General features: G+C 41.1%; 1 protein-coding gene across 2 annotated transcripts in view; it reads left to right on the top strand.

The window, feature by feature from the left end:
• The first annotated feature begins 519 nt into the window (after positions 1-519).
• The window catches only part of LOC134618399 (voltage-gated potassium channel subunit beta-2-like), a 291857-nt gene continuing 270906 nt past the window's right edge, over positions 520-21470 (top strand). For both annotated transcript variants that reach the window (XM_063463773.1, XM_063463774.1), the window contains exons 1-3: positions 520-629; positions 2246-2583; positions 8930-8973. In XM_063463773.1, the coding sequence (XP_063319843.1) occupies positions 579-629; positions 2246-2583; positions 8930-8973 (433 nt within the window). In that variant the 5' untranslated portion in view covers positions 520-578. The remainder of the gene's footprint in view (positions 630-2245; positions 2584-8929; positions 8974-21470) is intronic.

The following is a 21470-nucleotide window of genomic DNA, read 5'->3' as shown; positions in this document are numbered from 1 at the left end:
TCTATTCTATTCTCAGAAGTAGAAGTATAATTGCATTCCTAAATAGCAGCTAAATCTTTAGGTTTTTCAGTTTCTGATTTTAATACTTGTGTTACCCTTCTTTAAATATTCTCATTCACATGCTTTTATAAATATAATATGAACTGAGCTGACAGACCATTAAATTACAAAACCCATAGCTATGCAACCAATTGTTTTTTAAAAACGTGCACAAAGGTGAATAGCAACCTGCACCTATTGTTAGTTTGAAAATAATAATAACAATAAAAAACCAGACACATTACTGTAGAGGCAAGCAAAATTGCAGGGCCTTAGTATGCTTTCCTGTTAGGCAATCACAAGCTTTTAGTGTAGATGCTTGTTTTAGTGCTATTAAATAATTTACTTGTGAGATTATTTTTTGCCCACTGCAGTGCAGACAGGCTTGGTTATAGGGCTCTGTGTGCCACGTGACCAAGTAGGAGGGAGTAGATAAGCCATATTAACTTGTTCAGTAACTACTTTTAAAGCAGTCCAGAAACTGCTAGCATTAGGCTGACTACAACATACTGCTATATCTGCTAATCACAATCTTTATCATGAGCAGCGTAGTCCAGAATCCCTATATCAGCCGAACACCAACATCTCGGGTAAGTATTGTTTTGGATACACTGATAATGAGAGGGAGAAAAAAAGGCTGACGCTCCATGATGTTGCATTATGTAGCCTCTACAATACAATACAATAGCCTCTACGTGTTCCATCATCATTACCATGAGGAGAGAGGCTTTTAAATTATTGAGTGACTGAGGATTTTCTGATGTAGGTCAGAGGTTTTTAAAAAATTGAGAGGGCAAAGATGATTCTGTTTCTTTTATTTGTATGGTATGTATATTGCAAAGGTTGGATTTCGATATAGCTGTACTCAAGTATTGTACAGCTAAATTTTACTTTGTGTGGGTTCATGAAGTTAACAGTTGCAAGCTTGATACCCTCTCTTTGAGTAAAATTAGATTTCTAGAGCTTGGAAATATATCATGATAAAACACTCCTCATTTATGCGTTACATCTTTTTTGAATAGTGTCTTCTTTTGGCGTGGTCACTCTGAAGTCTCAGCAGCACAAGGAATATGCCGAACAGTTTGTTGTCAGTTTGTCTTTGTGTTTTTTGGTTTCACGTTTACAAAACAACATGATTATCTTAGCTGCAATCCCAATTTGGGGAGTGGGGTGCTGTGTAAATATAAATAAAAATAGAATGCAAAACTTTACAAATCTCATAAACATAATTTTAATTAAAAAGGATAACTAGTTGAGGGGGGCAACTGGGAGCCCAGTGGTGGATATGAAGTGCTGTGAGGACCAGCAAGGAGGCCAGTCACAAAAACCTCCAGTGCTTTAGCTTGAAGCCAGCCTGAGTGGAGTGACAGGATACCTGAAGAGACTTTGAAGAAGGAGTGAAACTGGACAGAAAATTGAAAGCAAGACGAACTGAAAGTAGAAACTGCACAGCAATATAAATGAAATATAATTGGGGAAAACTGTAGACAGTGTTTGTGATGGAACTAAAAGAAATGGGCTGAATGAAACAGGGTTTGGATACAGAAAAGCAAAAGCAAAAAGAGTGCTAACACCTAAATGGAAGAAAACAAGCTTACAGTAGGTTAAATTTTGTTCAGCGATGGATCACAAATGTCTATTTGTGCAATGCCATTCCAGTGAAACCACAAATATGTCAGTCTACAAAACAAAGTAAATCTCCCCAATCATTTATAATATGAGAAATTTTCTGGGAAAATGGCAGTTATTAGTGCCTTGAAATGCCTTTTGTTGTGATTTGGTACTATATAAATAAAATAGAAATGCAAATTTATTGACCTCAACAGTAAATAAACACATTCTGAACTCCATATTTCAACACTTGAAACACTGCATGAAACTGACTGAGAAAAACTGGCTGACATAGGTTTTTCTTTCTTTCTTTCTTTCTTTCTTTCTTTCTTTCTTTTTTTTTTTTTTTACAAATCCAACACAGAGCAGACCTTTATCCCCACTCACCCATGAATTATTTAGTTTTAGCACTTGAATATTGAAAGCGGCATAGACTGAGTAGATACCAAGAAAAAAAAAGCTGTGATTGTATTACAAACTTATATGCATGTGGCAGCGGGTGTGCTACAGTTTACTAAACGTATGATGATGTACTTAATACAGGGTTTTCGGACTCTTGTTTAATTTTTAAAAAAAGTTGTGCTCTTACTTCTAGATGCCCAAACCTGGGACCAGTGGAGGGGTGGCACCTGGAGGTCGAGACAGTAATGGAATTTATCGAAGCGGTAGCATCAGCAGTGGAAGTGGAGTGTCTGGCAAGATACTTTCCCTGTCATCAATGAGTGAGAGTGTGCACAGCGGCCTAAGCTGTTTGTTGTCAGAGCAAGCAATGGAGCAGGAAGAAAAGCAACAGCGCAGTCGCCACTTAGCAGATTATCAGCGCCTGAGAGAAGTTCGTGCAGCTGCTCAGCTCAAAAATCTTGAGGACTTCCTTAAGATGAACCACATTTCACTTAGGGACAGTGTGTCTTACACCACTGGCATGATTTACAGGTAAGATACACTTACAGATAATTTAGAAGAGATACTGTTAGTTTCTTATACTACCACTATAAAGGTAGACAATAAACTTATTATTGATCACCGCATTATTGTAAAGGTTGTTTAACATTATTCAATTATTGTAAACTGTTTTGGTGAGCAGGTATACTTTACATACAAGTACACATATGTTGCAATATTATTTGGCCTATTCTTGCTGTTGGTAAATTGATATACCTAATCAAGTTGAGAAAAATAAGAAAATAGGGACGCCAGATGTTGTCTATATAAACAGAAGATAAATACCAATTCATTTCAATTTAGTTTTATTTATATAGTGCTAAATCACAACAACAGTTGCCTCAAGGCGCTTACATATGGAACTTCTTGTATGTTTATATAGCAACATGTATTCACATGTATGTATATTGAAGTTGTTAACCATCCATTGTCTAAAAAATAAGTGCACACTCAACACTCTTTGACCCGATGCTGTCCACTTCCCATTAGGGGATAAACCTTTTCTAATAAAAACTTTGTATACGAGAACAGAATTTCACAAGTTCCTTTCTAATATCATTACTATATATTTTTCATTATATGTTCCAAAATTTTCACTCACTAAAGTGTGTTTTGTGTATATGTTTTATATGCCAAACAAAGACTCACAACTTGGCTAGCCGCTTGAAGAGGTATGCCTGAGAAAGAGAAGGCAGGAGAATAAACCAGCTGTTCTCCACAGAACCATCCAAGGTGCACTTGGATGGCTCTCCTCCACAGCATGTCTTTTATCCTGTCTTCCTTTTCCCACCCCAACTGGTCACGTCAGATGGCTGCCTCTCCCTGAGCCTGGTTCTGTCGGAGGTTTCTTCCTGTTAAAAGGGAGTTTTTCCTTCCCACTCTCGCCAATGTGCTTGCTGCTAGGGGGTCATTTAATTGTTGTTTTTTTCTCTGCATGCATTATTGTAGGGTCTACCTTACAATAAAAGCGCCTTGAGGCAACTGTTGTTATGATTTGGTGCTGTACAATTAAAATTGAATTGAAATGAATTAAATAAGCTGACAACATGAGAACAGCACCACCAAGGCTAGATACTGAGCAATACTGGAACAGCATATGGGAGAAGGACCCAATCCATAATGGCAATGCTCAGTGGCTAGAGGACCTAAGAGCAGACAACAGCCAACCTCCCCGAACAGGGTCCAGTAACTATCACAGTGGCAGATATCCAAGAGAGGGTCTCATAGCATGAGTTGGTCAGCACCAGGCCCCAACATGATTCATGCCTACTGGCTGAAGAAGCTGACTGCAATCCATGAGCTTCTGGCAGGACAAATGAACCCACTGTTAGTCAATGAGAGACTGCGAGAATGGCTAACTGAAGGCTGGACAGTCCTGATCCTCAAGGATCCCCAGAGAGACTAGTCCCATCTAACTACCGGCCAATAACCTGCCTCAGTACCACATGGAAGCTCCTGTGAGGCATCATAGCAGCTAAGATTAACAGGCACATGGCCAAATACATGAGCGGAGCACAGAAAGGAATTTGCAGGAATACCAGTGAAGGAAACACCAGCTACACCTGAGACTACAAGAAGCCCTATGACTCGATGCCCCACACCTGGATCCTGGAATGCCTTAATCTGTACAAGATGAATAGAACCTTAAGAGCCTTAATCAGGAACTCGATGGGGATGTGGTGTAGAACACTGGAGGCTAAGTTCAACCCAATATCACAAGATAGCATCAAGCGAGGGATCTACTAAGGAGATGCTCTGTTTCCACTGTTGTTCTGCATAGGCCTGAACTCCCTCAGTGGGATCCTTAACAAGACAGGCTACAAATACCAACTACGGAATGGACCTAAGGAGCTTGGAAAGAAAAGCGTCTGGACTTGTTTAAGTTGCTTGAAGACGTTTCATCTCTCATCCGAGAAGCTTCTTCAGTTCTAGGATCAAATGGTGGAGAGTCCCAGATTTAAGCTCTGTGGGAGTAACCCACCAAGAGGGACAATGGACCCCCTAATGATCCTCTACCTAATCACATGAGCCAAGGTGTGAAAATGGGTGTAGGTCACAATCAGCCAAGGTTTCGGGTTAGCTCATTGTGAAACCTAGCCCCAACCTATCATGTGATTTCCTGAGGTCAGATGGCCCAGGATGTGAGTGGGCGTTAAGGCATCCTGGGCTAGGTTTCACAACGAGCTCACCTGGGACTCTCCACCATTTGACCCTAGAACTGAAGAAGCTTCTCAGATGAGAGGTGAAACGTCTTCAAGCAACTTAAAGAAGTCCAGACGCTTTTCTTTCCAAGCTCCTTAGACTACCATGACCTGGATGACTGAGACCCTTCACAGACATACGGAATGGACCAATTGTCAGCAAACTCCTGTACATGGATGACATCAAGCTGTATGCCAAGAGTAAATGAGACACTGATTCAATGATCCACACCATGAAGATCTACAGCAATGACATAGGAATGTCATTCGGACTGGAGAAGTGTAGTCAGATGGTAACGAGAGAGGGAAGGTAGTCAGATCTGAGGGGATCAAACTACTAGAAGCAACATTGCATACACTGAGGACAGTTACAAGTATCTGGGAATCACACAGGCAAATGGGAACCATTAAGAGGCCGCTAGGAAAGCTGCAGCCACTGAGTACTGGCACATAGTCAGACAAGTCCTGAGGAGTAAGCTGAGTGAAATGAAAGAGATCCCGGCTATCAACACCTACGCCCTGCCTGTGACCAGGTACCCTGTTGGGATAATAAGCTGGTGAGGAGATGGAAGCCACTGACATCAAGACAAGGAAGCTCCTGACCATGCATGGAGGGTTTCACCCCAAGTCCACCACCCTGAGACTGTACGCTAAGTGGAAGAAAGGAGACCAGGAATAGTCAGTGTCAGTACCACGGTCCAGACTGAGACAACAAACATCCATGAGTCCACTAGGAAGATGGCAGCTGACCTCAGCAGCACAGAGGCACTAATCATGGCAACACAAGATCCATTGAGAATGGGGTCTACCACACCAGACAAGAGCCCAAGTGCAGGCTGTGTAAAGATGCCTCTGAGACAATCCAGCACATAATAGCAGGGTGCCAGATGCTAGCAAGTGTTACAGGCCCCGCTATGGTGGGTGTCAGCCAGAATACAATCCTGTAAAACAGGAGAGAAAGTGAACACAGGAGACACGCTGCCGTTTGCCTGGTCAGTCTTGCCAGAATTTATTCATACAACACAAGCATATGTTCTCCACTATTTTTGTAACTCAATTTCACCATAACTGCTCGTTCCCTCAAATAGCTCGTTTTCCACCAGTACATTTCAATATTAAGCCACACTTCTGGCATAAAACAACAAAAGCTTGAAATGAATGAAACAAATGACAAATGCACCTCTTTTCCCTTAAAACTGATAAATAAAATAATTCACATCATCATCGTAGTGTCTTATCATAGAAAGGAAACTTTACCTTCAACATTACTGCACTTCTTGTCCTTGACTAGTTTCCACATGACTTCAGGCTGGCTCGGAACACTTTACAGACACGTTATACAAAACATTTGTCATGAACACAAAACTACAAGTTTATCAGGAACTGTAAACCCAACCGGATTGGTGCGTCTTATTATTATATGGAGACGAGCGCAGTTGCAACAGCTTGCTAGCATTACCCAGGCATACAGCTTAGCTATTACATTCCACAGAGCTAAAGTAGTTCGCATAGCGACAGTGAAATATATCACATATCACACAGCCGTCTTATGTCATGAAAGAATAAGTATCACAGTGTCCAGCTGTGTATTTCTTTATGGTTTTGACCACATTACTGACCTGTAAAACAGGAGAGAAAGTGAACACAGGAGACACGCTGCTGTTGGCCTGGTCAGTCTAGCCAGAATGGTAAGCTTATGGCAGCTATGCACCCGACTCAGTTCCCAAAGCACACTGCTGCCCCCTACTGTCCAAAGTGTTATACACTCTCCTGGCAACAGAGTACTTGCATGACATTGTGGACTTAAATTCCACCAATAAACCAGCAACATAAAACATGCATAATAATCCATTGGTAACAGTTAAGCTGTTACCAATGGCACAGCTTAACTCAAAATTGTGACCACATATTTGTGTGGATCACACAAGCAGGGCATACATCGAATGCCATGTATGGATTCCACGTATGACCACATCCTGGGAACATCTGTGCCGAGTATGGCCTGGAAGTCCCAAGATCAAAATGGGAAACACCGCCTAGGGTAGTCAAGAATGAATGAAATGGACAAACTGGTGATCGCTAACCAACCGGACATAGTAGTGGTGGACAAGCAGAGGAAGACATCCATAGTAAGAATAGAGTAGTGATACAGAATGACAGAAACTTCAGGAAGAACGAACATGGGAAACTGGAGAAGTACCAAGGGCTCAGAAAAGAGCTTAAGAAGATGTGGAGGGTAAAGGTAACAGTTGTGCCAGTGGTAGTTATCGCACTCATGCAGTGACCCCCAAGCTAGACTAGTAACTCCAGCAGATCTCAGGGACAACATCTGAGATCTTTTTTCAAAAGTAGAACTGATCACGTCTAGTCCTCTCTCCATATTTACAATAATAATAGTCATCTTATTTCACAACAACCTTACTTTTATGTAACCTTAGCTTTTATAACTACTGTCCTAAATATAACTTAAGGAATAAAAAAGGTTTTTTTCTTACCTTGCATTCATACAACAGTATGTAGAATGTGGGTTTGATTCCAAATTTAGAGTTATAATCGATTGGTTTATGCAAGCAGATGGTGCCCCACTTCTTTTTTGTCTTTATCCAGGGATAAAATAGAAAGTCCAGACTCCCAGTAGGCAGCAGTCTGCCATCTAGGTCTGGCTATCATCACTGATTCGATTTTATTATGGTGGAAGCAAAACAACAAACGTAAGAGGGAATTAATGAGGATGTTTATCAAATGTGAAGCACAGTTTTGATCTTCATTTGTTGCTGGTTCAGTGAATTTTGATTGGAGACTGACAAAACATGCAGCATCAGAATCTGTGAGATGTCAGCTTTCAGGCCTGATGGCAGGTCTGCGTACGTGCCATCAGGTGAATGATCCACGCTTTGTGTTTACTTCTTTGTGCGGAATCCATTTCCCTGCTCTCATTTGCTGTTTTAGCTGTTTGGTGGTTGTTGAAATAGTATTGTGAGTTTTAACCTGAGATTGTTGGGTTTCTGGCAAAATATATTTATATTTAAAAATCGATTCAGGATTTAATTAATCAATATTGCGTTATTTAAGCTAAAATCGATTTGAATTGGAAAACTGTGACATTCTTGTGCATTGTGTGTGTGTGTACTATTGGCACTTTATTACTGAGCTGTAATAGGAAATGTTACCAAACTTTTTTTATATACATAAAATATACATTTTTTTTTCTCATGCACTTGGTCAGTGATCACCACTCTCATGCTTTCAATAGAATAAGTTGCTCATTTAACATGAGTGAAACTGTGAGAGAGCATATTGGCACAGCTCAGACAGTATCCAACTGGACAGCTTTATACCCTGTTCTACGGTAACAGACGCCACCTTTTCTGTATTCTCAGTATTGCGCTTTGCTTCTTTGGGAGCTTTTAAAAGAACACTTTAAAATAATGGAAATTTAACAGAAATTTTCTGTAATTAAAAGAGTTCAAGAGATAGGAAGCTCAAGTTAGAAGCTTGAGATAGAAGCTGAAGCTCCTCTTGAGCTTCTATCACACACACACACACACACACACACACACACACACACACACACACACACACACACACACACACACACACACACACACACACACACACACACACGTCCTCTTACAGCATCCATAAGTGACTGAGACAGCACTGAGACTCTCTTCTAGACACTCTAACACCCACAGGCACAATGTATATTTCATATTTTTAATTTAAAAAGTTCAGATTGTCTATTTTATTTAATTCATTTAATGTACAGAATTCACCTACTTGCTGCATACAATGGTACTACTGCGCACAATACTTACAGCATAAAATGCTACTTACTTAATGTACATAATCCACCCACTTGCTGCACTCAATGCCACTTACTGCACATAGCGCCCCCCATGTATATATTCACTTAATGTATATAAATGTTCTTCTCTCCCCTTTTGCACAGTCGAGGAGTGTGTCAGGATACATTTCACTGCGTGTTGTACTTGTATAACTATGCATGTGACAAATAAAGAATCTTGAATCTGTCTTGAATATTGAGTTTCAAAGTGTTCATGTATGTATTTTGTTACAGTTTTTATGTTAAATAAACCTATTCCTACTGCTTATTATTTATTCTTTGTTAACAGAAATCTGGGTAAATCAGGGCTCAGAGTATCCTGCCTTGGATTAGGTAAGTCTGGTATATATGGAACATATTCAAATTTAAGGTGTATTCTGTATTCAGTTTTCTTTAAAATGACAAAATACCCGGTACACCCTTGATACTGTGTGATAAGTCATAAAAAATGTGAATCATTTTAAAAGAAATGTTTTACCATGTTAATTATGACGGTTTAGTATGTTATCATCATCATCATCATCATCGTTTATTTATATAGCCCTTTAAAAACACACAAGGCTGACCAAAGTGCTGAACAATAGAAACATAATAGATACCATAAGAATAATAAACACGATAAAATAATAAACATAGCGAAAACAATAAAATATAAGTAAATACAAGTCAGTCAACCACTGAGTCAAAAGCCAGTGAATAAAAATGCGTTTTCAATCGGGATTTAAAAACCAGCACTGATGTCGATTGCCTAATGTGAAGAGGAAGATTATTCCAAAGCTTAGGAGCCACGATAGAGAACGCTCGGTCTCCTCTCAGTTTCAGCCGTGATTTGGGGACTGAGAGCAACAGCTGCTCAGCTGACCGGAGCGAACGAGTGGGGACATAGGGCTTCAGCGAATCAGACAAATATGCAGGTGCCAGACCATTTAAAGATTTAAAAACCAATAAAAGAACTTTAAAATGTATCCTAAATTCAATTGGGTTGTGCACAGTAACCATTTAGGGATTCCTAAAACAAAGCATTGTAATAATCTAATGTACTTTTGATATTAAATAATGCACCAATTTCTTAGAGTCAGTTTGAGTTAGGAATTTTCTACCCTTAGATATATATTTTTAGGTGAAAGAAAGCAGCTCTGGTAACCTTATTGATGTGATAAATATGAACAGATTTTCTTTCTCGGACTTTTTGGATCAACAACAAGTACTGTACAAGTTTTGTCTCGTCTCTATCTTGTATCTATTTACTTTTAAGAAGTGTTGAGACATCCAGCAGTTAATGTCATTAGTGCAGCTTATTAATTTGTGGATGGATTTTTTATCATCAGAGGAAAGTGATAAGTAATACTGTGTAATGTAATGGACCGAGGACTGACCGTAGAGACACAACTGATTGAATTTTTATTTGTGCAGAACTAAAATTGCGAATTGAAAAAGAAAAACTGTTGAGCTGTTGAAATTATTTTTAAAACAGTGAAATACAGATGGGGATGGGGTCGAGTAAAGAGGTGTAAGACTTGATGAATGACTGCTTCTTTAGGATTTACAGGTTAGAATGTGGGCATTGAGCCTGTGGCAGTAATTAGATCATTATGTGAGGGAGTGCTAGATAGATTACTATGAGAGGCTAAGATATTACACAAGACACCAATTCACCACACCTATTTGTTGAAAGAAATTCAGTTGGTATGTTTTTGGAGGCATTAAACAGTTTATCAGTGGATGAAGACAAAAAATGGAATAGACTGGATTTTGTTGATCAATTGGGAGATGTAGGATTGTCTGGCTGATTTGATTCCATTGTTGTAGAAGTAAAGTGCATTATTTCTTTTTTTTATTAATTTATGATGATGATGATGATTATTGCATCATTCTCTAGGATCTCCAGCAGTGTCTGTTTACCATGTTTACCTTTTCACTGTTTCTCTAGGGTGCTTTTGATGAACCACATTTATTAATAGTTTTGACAGGGGCAATGTGGTCAATCAATTGATAAATGGTACTACAGAACGTGTCCATCATTTCATTACATAATTACAGTAGTGTACACTCTGAAAACTCACTGATGAATGAATTCAGCTTTGCTGTCATTAATATGATGCTTATTGATAAATCAATTTGTATTTGTTTTTGACAGATGAATAAAATAATTATGAAAAGAGAAAAATAGCTCACCAATTTCTTCCAGGAAGCCGTGTCTCAGTCTGGGAGGATGATATATAGTAAGCAGTAATACAGCAGGAGAAACTGATGTTTTAGAATAAATCGACGAAATAGAATGATTAAATCTACATAACTAAATATTTAAAACTCAGATAATTTTCAAGTAGCAAAGTTTTACAATAAAAATTTTTGTTGTTATAAATCACATTGCCCCTCTTGTTTTTATGGATGCAATGTTCAAAAGTGTAATTGGTGGGTGATGCTTCGATCAACTCTATATTTCCAGTGTCATGAAGCCAGGTTTCAGTAAGAAGCAGTAAAGTTCAGTTTACTGTTAGCAATGATGTCAGTGATAAAAGTATTTTTTGCTAAAAATCTGACATTTAGGAGAGCAAGTTTTAATTTGCTGGGAATGACAGAGATATTGGTGGATTGCCACAGGATAGGTTTATTGAATCCAAGAGCAAGAGGGTCTCTGAGGTCTGCTTACTGGCTTCCTGTTAGTGACTAGTCTGTCCTTAATTTTTACTTTAATATGAGAAGTATCTTTGGGAAAGTTTATACTGATATGTTAGTAACTGTCAACGATGAAGAATTGCAAGATGATAAGCTCCTAATACGGGAATCTATAATGTTTATACAGGGTACTATCTTAGCATGCGAGGCAATTGGAATAGGTGGGGATCACTTAGGTTTGGTGCTCTGCCAAGCCTTTACTGCAGCGGCTTTTAGTTGCTGTTTGTTTTCTGTCAAAAGTTTAGTCTTCAAAAAATGAATTGCATGCTCAATTGGGCTAAGATCAAGTGACTGACTTGGCCATTCAAGAATATTAAACTTCTTTGCTTTATTAAACTCCTTGCTTTGGCTGTATGCTTTGGGTCATCTGTATTATGACACACCACCCAATCAATTTGACTGTATTTTGCTGGATTTGATGAGACAGTGTGTCTCTGAACACCTCCGAATTCATTTAGCTGCTTCTGTTCTGTGTCATGTCATCAATAAACACTAGTGTCCTGGAAACCATGCATGCCCAAACCATTGCACTACATGTGGTATGGTTTGGATCCATGCTTTGTTGCTGCGGAACTGTTACTTTGATTGAGGCATGGGACCGCAACACAGCATCTACACACATATTGTTTACTCTAGGAATCAGCTGATCGTCCTGATGCCGGTCAGTTTGTCAGCCAGATCCACAAACGTAAAAGCTGAAATCTGGAGAAAACATACTGTGGATGCAGGGGCGGAGGACAGAAGAGGGAGACAGTGAGACAGCGGCAGCCTAAAGAGAGAAGGAGGTATAAGCTGTGTCTCCCGTCTATTATATTGGGGAATGTTCTGTCACTAGCAAACAAGATAGATGAGCTAACAGTGCTACCATGGAGTCAAAGGGAATATAAGGAGTGTAGCTTGATGTGCTTCACTTAATCATGGACGCACCAGGATACTCCTGATGTAAAACTTATCCTTGAAAGACTTCCACACTGTTCAGACCAACAGGGACAGCACCGTGAGCAGTAAGCTGAAAGGAGGGGGGTTTGCGATTCATGTTAACAACAGAGAGTGTAACCTTGCTCATATAACAATCAAGGAGCGGATTTGTTTTCGTCTGCCTTTCTTTGTTGTCAAATAAATTAGTTTAAGGACTTTGAAAAGTCTGTGTTTTGTGTCTGCCTTTGGGCCCATCCTCACTTCGCTCATGACAGTACAAGCTGGCCAGTCATGGACCCAGCAGATCCAATACTTGCAGCCATTAAGTCACACGGGGTGCTTTGTCGGGCTCACACAAGCAAGTGTTGCAGTATTTAGATAAACAATTCCAAGGAATCAGCGACACACAAGACAAGATGTGTTGGGTAGTTTGTGACATTCATCCTAGTGTAACTGCTTAGGCACCCTAAATCTTGAGTGCTAGCGCGGCCTGAGTCTTACTATATATTTTGACCTATTGCGGCCTGCCTTAATTATGTTTTTGCTGAGCTGAAGAAGACATATGTTCACGCTGTTTTTGAAGACAGTTCCACATAGTGACTATTAAATCTCCACCAGGGCAGTTGATGTGAGGCTGATTTTGCAACTATAAAATCAGCCACACATTAACTGTTCCCTGACTTAAAAAGAAAAACTGTTGAGCTGTTGAAATTAAGACAGAGGCAGCTGAGACATGCTGGCCTGAATATGTGCTACAGGGGTTTTTTCTCCAAGTATTAAATGAAAGACCAATTTGCCTCTCATGACGAGCCTCCTTGGTTTGAAGAGTTTGTTTCCCTCATGCTCTGTACTGACAACACAACTGCTCAAGAAAAAGAGAACTATGGCTAACTACACCAAAAGTAATTTGGGGGGTATTGGTGCAAGCAAGCAAGCAAGCAATTTATTTATATAGCACTTTCGGATCAGCCCCCAGCTGAACACAAAGTGCTGTACACTTGACATGCCAGAGTGATACATTGAACATGTTAAAAAATAAGAAAAATAATAATATAAAAATAAATAAAATATATATATAAAATGATTATTAAAATGACATTAAAATAAATAAAATTAGCACAAATAGCAAAGACAATAATAAAATAGTATAAAAAAATGATGATGAGAATTACATTTAAAACAATAAAATCAGCACATTAGATCAAAACAATAAAATCAATAAAATTGGGTCAGACTGTGTCATATGCCAAGGAGTAAAAATGGGTTTTAAGATGTGTTTTAAAAGTGGACAGTGAAGGGGCCTCTCTAATGTGCTGGGGCAGACTGTTCCACAGATTAGGAGCAGCAATAGAGAAGGCCCTGTCCCCTCTGAGCTTCCTCTTGGACCTGGGTACCTCCAGGAGCAGCTTGTCAGCTGACCTGAGAGACCTGGGGGGTGAGTAAGGATGCAGAAGCTCAGAGAGGTAAGTTGGGGCAAGACCATTTAAACATTTAAACACAAACATGAGAATTTTAAAATGAACTCTAAGATATACAGGCAGCCAATGGAGTGAAGCCAGGATGGGAGTTATGTGCTCTCTTTTACGAGTTTTGGTTAAAAGTCGTGCAGCAGAATTCTGGACCAGCTGCAGACGAGAGAGAAGATGCTGACTAACTCCACAATACAGAGCATTACAGTAATCTAGACGACATGAAATAAAAGCATGGATTACCGTTTCAAGATGCTGCCTGGATAAAATAGGTCTTATCTTTGCCAAGCGCCTTAAATGGTAAAAACTGGACTTGACAGTAGCCCTAATTTGACTGTCTAATTTAAAATCACTGTCCATCTTAAAACCCAGGTTTGTAACAACAGATTTAAAATACTCTGCCAGGGGTCCCAAATCAATAGCAGAGGGTTCACAAGGTCCACTAGGACCAAACAGAATCACCTCAGTTTTGCTTGAATTACACCTTAGAAAGTTTAGGGACATCCAAGATTTAATGTCTTCTAGACATGCTAGAAGTGGCTTAATAGAGAAGGCCTCTTTCTGCTTCAGAGGCAAATAAATCTGACAGTCGTCAGCATAGCAGTGGAAGGATATTCCATGCCTTCTGAGGATGGTTCCCAGGGGCTGTAAGTATAATGAAAAAAGCAGAGGCCCTAAAATTGAGCCCTGCGGGACCCCAGACTGAAAAGTGGCAGAGGAAGACTCATACCCTAAAAAATTAACACTAAAAGTTCTGTCACAAAGATAAGACCTAAACCATTTTAAAGCAGTACCACGAATGCCTGCAAGATGGTGCAAGCGAGACAGTAAAATGTTGTGGTCTACAGTGTCAAAGGCAGCTGTTAGGTCAAGGAGGACAAGAACAACATGATTACCAGAGTCACAGGTAAGGAGGATATCATTAAAAACCTTTAAGAGTGCTAACTCCGTGCTATGAAAGTTTTTAAAACCTGATTGAAAGACCTCCAGGATACCATTCTCATTTAAAAAATCCATCAATTGGCAATGTACAATTTTCTCTAAGATTTTAGACATAAAGGACAACTTGGAGATAGGTCTATAGTTAGCCAATACAGTGTGGTCCAGGGCAGGTTTCTTAAGCAAGGGTTGTACTACCGCATGCTTAAAATTAGCAGGGACCACACCAGATATTAAACTGCTGTTTATAACAGTAAGAACAGCCTGACCTATGCTAGGAAAAATCTCCTTAAAAAACTGTGGTGGGACAGGATCATTTGGGGAACCAGAGGGCCTAAGGTGGCCGACCACATCCTCTAAATAAGAAAGAGACACAGGCTCAAACTGGTTAAAAACAGCAGAGCAAGGGATTGAGACAGAGGGGTCAGACTCAGGGGAAGAAATGAGAGCCCGCGTGGTTGCAACCTTCTCAATGAAAAAACACATAAAATCATTTGACAGTTTATGAGAGGCCTCCACACAGCCACTTTGTGGAGCATTTAAGACTGAGTCAATAGATTTAAATAACACACGTGGATTGTGACTGTTGGAGGAAATGATCTTAGAGAAATATTTTCTTTTAGCCTCTTTGACTGTATCCTGATAGAGGCGCCAGCAGTCCTTTAGGATTTGAAGAGACACCTGCAGTTTGTCCCTCTTCCATCTGCGTTCAGCTCTACGACACTCCCTCTTCACAGCCCGAGTGGCGTCATTAAACCAAGGGTCAGTTTTAGCCTTGGGCTTCCTGGTTTTTAATGGTGCCACAGAGTCCAGAATAGTAAGGCAAGAATATTGAAACCAGGAGCTGAGGTTCTCTGTGTCCAAGGGAGTACGATCGGTGGGGATAGACAGCTGGTCAAAAGCAGTTGAGAACTGGGCAGCAGTGGAAGGGTTAATAATCCGACAGCGGCGAATAGGAGCGCTGGTTTGAACTGTAGTGCGTGAAAACACAGCATCAAATAATCAGAGAAAGCAGTGTCAGTCACTTCCACGTTAGACACAGGTAGACTGTGTGACAAGACCAGGTCTAGTGTGTGTCCATGTTCATGTGTGGGACCAGGTACGGACTGGACCAGATTAAAAGAGTCAATGAGACTTAAAAATTCCTTCACCAGAGGTTTGTCAGGGCAGCAGACATGGATATTAAAATCTCCCACAATAAGAACATGATCGTAGTTGGGCATAATCCCAGCTAGAAATTCTGAAAAGTCATTTATGAAATTCTTATTGTATTTAGGGGGACGATAAATAACAGCAAAGAGCACAGAGTTAGAGCGATTAACTTCAAAACACGTGAGCTCAAAGCTGGAAAACGAGGGCTGTAAAACACACTGTTTACATTTAAAATCCTTTTTAAAAACAACTGCCGTACCTCCTCCTCTCCCTGATGTCCTTGGTGTGTTAAAATAGGAACAACCCGCTGGTAAAAGTTCAGATAAAGTACTGGACTCACCAGTATTAAGCCAAGTCTCCGTGACACACATGAAGTCTAGTTTCCAGGAGATGAATGACTCATTCAGAATAAAAGATTTGTTCACCAGCGATCTGGCGTTTACCAGCCCAATCCTGACAGGAGCCGGGGATGAGGTATAAGCCCCAGCGGCACAGGGAGTCCGACACAGCGGCCTCAGATTGCGGAGGTTCGCCCGGCGCACGTTGAGCCGAGGAGGACAGGGGTCATGGAGGAGCGGCGCGTCATCCTGGCAGACCACGGGGATGAGGCAGGAATCCACGGGGTCCAGGAAACGTCGGTGCACAAAAACTCCAGGAAATAATCTCTGTATTCCTTTGACGGTAGTGGGATGGTGCGCTAAAGAGATCTTGAGTTTAACCAGCCGACCACTGCGCCTACCCCGACGTCTTCGCCGGGGAGGTAGCATGGCTGCACGGCATAGGCAAGTTGGGATATGAGACAGCAGCGGACACCATGAATTCTGACCTCCGTTAGAAAATGCAGCTGTATTTTGTCCAGAACTTCGGAGGTTCAGAAGCGATTGGCGATCGTACACCAGTAATGACCCGATTTCTTGAGTGACACACGACAGGAGCAATATAAAAACAAACAAAACTGACAGCGACAGACAGCGACAAGACAGCGACAAGAGCTGCCCATGGTGGGCAGCTCTTGTTTTTCTGAAGCCGTTTATTTAACCCTGTTAGACTTTGTTATCGATGTACCTCATAAACCCTCCATGCTTGTGTGGACTCCAGTTTGGAACAAAATCTCATTGATGTCAAGTTGGCACAACACCTGCTCCTGTCTACTCTTGCCACCACTTTGAATAAGGTTTTTGGAATGATCACCAACAAAACTGAACCAGTACAGTTAATACCTGGTCTCTTGAGAGAAGATAATCTTCTACATGTTCACCTCCCCAGATACTCATCCTTGGTTTACCATGGCTGGAAAGGCACAAACCACACATCAACTGGAGCAATTGTAAAATAATGAATTGGAGTATATTCTCACATGTCCATTGTCAAGAATCTGCCTTCCATCCGGCCCAGCCACCTTGGACCCAGCACCTTTCGCTCCACATGATCTGTAATCCATCCTGGATGACTACAATGGCCTACAGGAAGTTTTCAGGAAACACATTTTTTGATTTTTTCGAAGACCCAAGGGGAACACCACTTCTATGTCCGCAGTGTGTTACAGTGGTTCCTGGGAGAATCAGTTCCAACACTTAAGCTTAAGGCACTCTTCTCCTCAGGACCGGTCCTCGTACATCATGACAGTGGCCTGGCATTCGTACTAAGCTTGATGTGCCTGATGCCAGGGTTGAAGCAGTTCTTTCCCAGCGCTCAAGGCCCCAAGGTAATCTCAACCCTGTGCTTTTCTCCCGGTAACTGTCTAACAAACCTCAAGATGGCGCCGGTGTACGTGGCTGCTCGTCTGTCGCTGTCAGTTTTGTTTGTTTTTATATTGCTCCTGTCGTGTGTCACTCAAGAAATCGGGTCATTACTGGTGTACGATCGCCAATCGCTTCTGAACCTCCGATGTTCTGGACAAAACACAGCTGCATTTTCTAACGGAGGTCAGAATTCATGGTGTCCGCTGCTGTCTCATATCCCAACTTGCCTATGCCGTGCAGCCATGCTACCTCCCCGGCGAAGACGTCGGGGTAGGCGCAGTGGTCGGCTGGTTAAACTCAAGATCTCTTTAGCGCACCATCCCACTACCGTCAAAGGAATACAGAGATTATTTCCTGGAGTTTTTGTGCACCGACGTTTCCTGGACCCCGTGGATTCCTGCCTCATCCCCGTGGTCTGCCAGGATGACGCGCCGCTCCTCCGTGACCCCTGTCCTCCTCGGCTCAACGTGCGCCGGGCGAACCTCCGCAATCTGAGGCCGCTGTGTCGGACTCCCTGTGCCGCTGGGGCTTATACCTCATCCCCGGCTCCTGTCAGGATTGGGCTGGTAAACGCCAGATCGCTGGTGAACAAATCTTTTATTCTGAATGAGTCATTCATCTCCTGGAAACTAGACTTCATGTGTGTCACGGAGACTTGGCTTAATACTGGTGAGTCCAGTACTTTATCTGAACTTTTACCAGCGGGTTGTTCCTATTTTAACACACCAAGGACATCAGGGAGAGGAGGAGGTACGGCAGTTGTTTTTAAAAAGGATTTTAAATGTAAACAGTGTGTTTTACAGCCCTCGTTTTCCAGCTTTGAGCTCACGTGTTTTGAAGTTAATCGCTCTAACTCTGTGCTCTTTGCTGTTATTTATCGTCCCCCTAAATACAATAAGAATTTCATAAATGACTTTTCAGAATTTCTAGCTGGGATTATGCCCAACTACGATCATGTTCTTATTGTGGGAGATTTTAATATCCATGTCTGCTGCCCTGACAAACCTCTGGTGAAGGAATTTTTAAGTCTCATTGACTCTTTTAATCTGGTCCAGTCCGTACCTGGTCCCACACATGAACATGGACACACACTAGACCTGGTCTTGTCACACAGTCTACCTGTGTCTAACGTGGAAGTGACTGACACTGCTTTCTCTGACCATATGGCTGTATTATTTGATGCTGTGTTTTCACGCACTACAGTTCAAACCAGCGCTCCTATTCGCCGCTGTCGGATTATTAACCCTTCCACTGCTGCCCAGTTCTCAACTGCTTTTGACCAGCTTTCTATCCCCGCCGATCGTACTCCCTTGGACACAGAGAACCTCAGCTCCTGGTTTCAATATTCTTGCCTTACTATTCTGGACTCTGTGGCACCATTAAAAACCAGGAAGCCCAAGGCTAAAACTGACCCTTGGTTTAATGACGCCACTCGGGCTGTGAAGAGGGAGTGTCGTAGAGCTGAACGCAGATGGAAGAGGGACAAACTGCAGGTGTCTCTTCAAATCCTAAAGGACTGCTGGCGCCTCTATCAGGATACAGTCAAAGAGGCTAAAAGAAAATATTTCTCTAAGATCATTTCCTCCAACAGTCACAATCCACGTGTGTTATTTAAATCTATTGACTCAGTCTTAAATGCTCCACAAAGTGGCTGTTTGGAGGCCTCTCATAAACTGTCAAATGATTTTATGTGTTTTTTCATTGAGAAGGTTGCAACCACGCGGGCTCTCATTTCTTCCCCTGAGTCTGACCCCTCTGTTTCGATCCCTTGCTCTGCTGTTTTTAACCAGTTTGAGCCTGTGTCTCTTTCTTATTTAGAGGATGTGGTCGGCCATCTGAGGCCCTCTGGTTCCCCAAATGATCCTGTCCCACCACAATTTTTTAAGGAGATTTTTCCTAGCATAGGTCAGGCTGTTCTTACTGTTATAAACAGCAGTTTAATATCTGGTGTAGTCCCTGCTAATTTTAAGCATGCGGTAGTACAACCCTTGCTTAAGAAACCTGCCCTGGACCACACTGTATTGGCTAACTACAGACCTATCTCCAAGTTGTCCTTTATGTCTAAAATCTTAGAGAAAATTGTACATTGCCAATTGATGGATTTTTTAAATGAGAATGGTATCCTGGAGGTCTTTCAATCAGGTTTTAAAAACTTTCATAGCACGGAGTCAGCACTCTTAAAGGTTTTTAATGATATCCTCCTTACCTGTGACTCTGGTAATCATGTTGTTCTTGTCCTCCTTGACCTAACAGCTGCCTTTGACACTGTAGACCACAACATTTTACTGTCTCGCTTGCACCATCTTGCAGGCATTCGTGGTACTGCTTTAAAATGGTTTAGGTCTTATCTTTGTGACAGAACTTTTAGTGTTAACTTTTTAGGGTATGAGTCTTCCTCTGCCACTTTTCAGTCTGGGGTCCCGCAGGGCTCAATTTTAGGGCCTCTGCTTTTTTCATTATACTTACAGCCCCTGGGAACCATCCTCAGAAGGCATGGAATATCCTTCCACTGCTATGCTGACGACTGTCAGATTTATTTGCCTCTGAAGCAGAAAGAGGCCTTCTCTATTAAGCCACTTCTAGCATGTCTAGAAGACATTAAATCTTGGATGTCCCTAAACTTTCTAAGGTGTAATTCAAGCAAAACTGAGGTGATTCTGTTTGGTCCTAGTGGACCTTGTGAACCCTCTGCTATTGATTTGGGACCCCTGGCAGAGTATTTTAAATCTGTTGTTACAAACCTGGGTTTTAAGATGGACAGTGATTTTAAATTAGACAGTCAAATTAGGGCTACTGTCAAGTCCAGTTTTTACCATTTAAGGCGCTTGGCAAAGATAAGACCTGTTTTATCCAGGCAGCATCTTGAAACGGTAATCCATGCTTTTATTTCATGTCGTCTAGATTACTGTAATGCTCTGTATTGTGGAGTTAGTCAGCATCTTCTCTCTCGTCTGCAGCTGGTCCAGAATTCTGCTGCACGACTTTTAACCAAAACTCGTAAAAGAGAGCACATAACTCCCATCCTGGCTTCACTCCATTGGCTGCCTGTATATCTTAGAGTTCATTTTAAAATTCTCATGTTTGTGTTTAAATGTTTAAACGGTCTTGCCCCAACTTACCTCTCTGAGCTTCTCCATCCTTACTCACCCCCCAGGTCTCTCAGGTCAGCTGACAAGCTGCTCCTGGAGGTACCCAGGTCCAAGAGGAAGCTCAGAGGGGACAGGGCCTTCTCTATTGCTGCTCCTAATCTGTGGAACAGTCTGCCCCAGCACATTAGAGAGGCCCCTTCACTGTCCACTTTTAAAACACATCTTAAAACCCATTTTTATTCCTTGGCATATGACACAGTCTGACCCAATTTTATTGATTTTATTGTTTTGATCTAATGTGCTGATTTTATTGTTTTAAATGTAATTCTCATCATCATTTTTTATACTATTTTATTATTGTCTTTGCTATTTGTGCTAATTTTATTTATTTTAATGTCATTTTAATAATCATTTTTTATATATATATATATATATATATATATATATATATATATAATTATTATATATATTATTATTATTATTTTTTTTTTTTTTTGGTAATATTATTATTTTTCTTATTTTTTAACATGTTCAATGTATCACTCTGGCATGTCAAGTGTACAGCACTTTGTGTTCAGCTGGGGGCTGATCCGAAAGTGCTATATAAATAAATTGCTTGCTTGCTTGCTTGCTTGCTTAAGAGTGCAACTACAATGTCAGGGACAGGGAGCTCCTGGCTGTTAAACTGGTACTGGAGGAGTGGTCCATTGGCTTGAAGGCACAAAGCAGCCCTTCACTACCTGGACTAACCACAAGAACTAGGCTTTATTCCTTCCCTTATCCCTCCTAAAAGACTAAAAGCTCACCAGGCTCGTTGGTCCCTGTTTTTCAGGCTATTCCAT

This window comes from Pelmatolapia mariae, linkage group LG20, assembly GCF_036321145.2.
Source record: "Pelmatolapia mariae isolate MD_Pm_ZW linkage group LG20, Pm_UMD_F_2, whole genome shotgun sequence".
In the NCBI taxonomy this organism is placed as follows: domain Eukaryota; kingdom Metazoa; phylum Chordata; class Actinopteri; order Cichliformes; family Cichlidae; genus Pelmatolapia; species Pelmatolapia mariae.
Note: the sequence above shows the minus strand (reverse complement) of the source record. Positions and strands in the feature narration are given on the sequence as shown.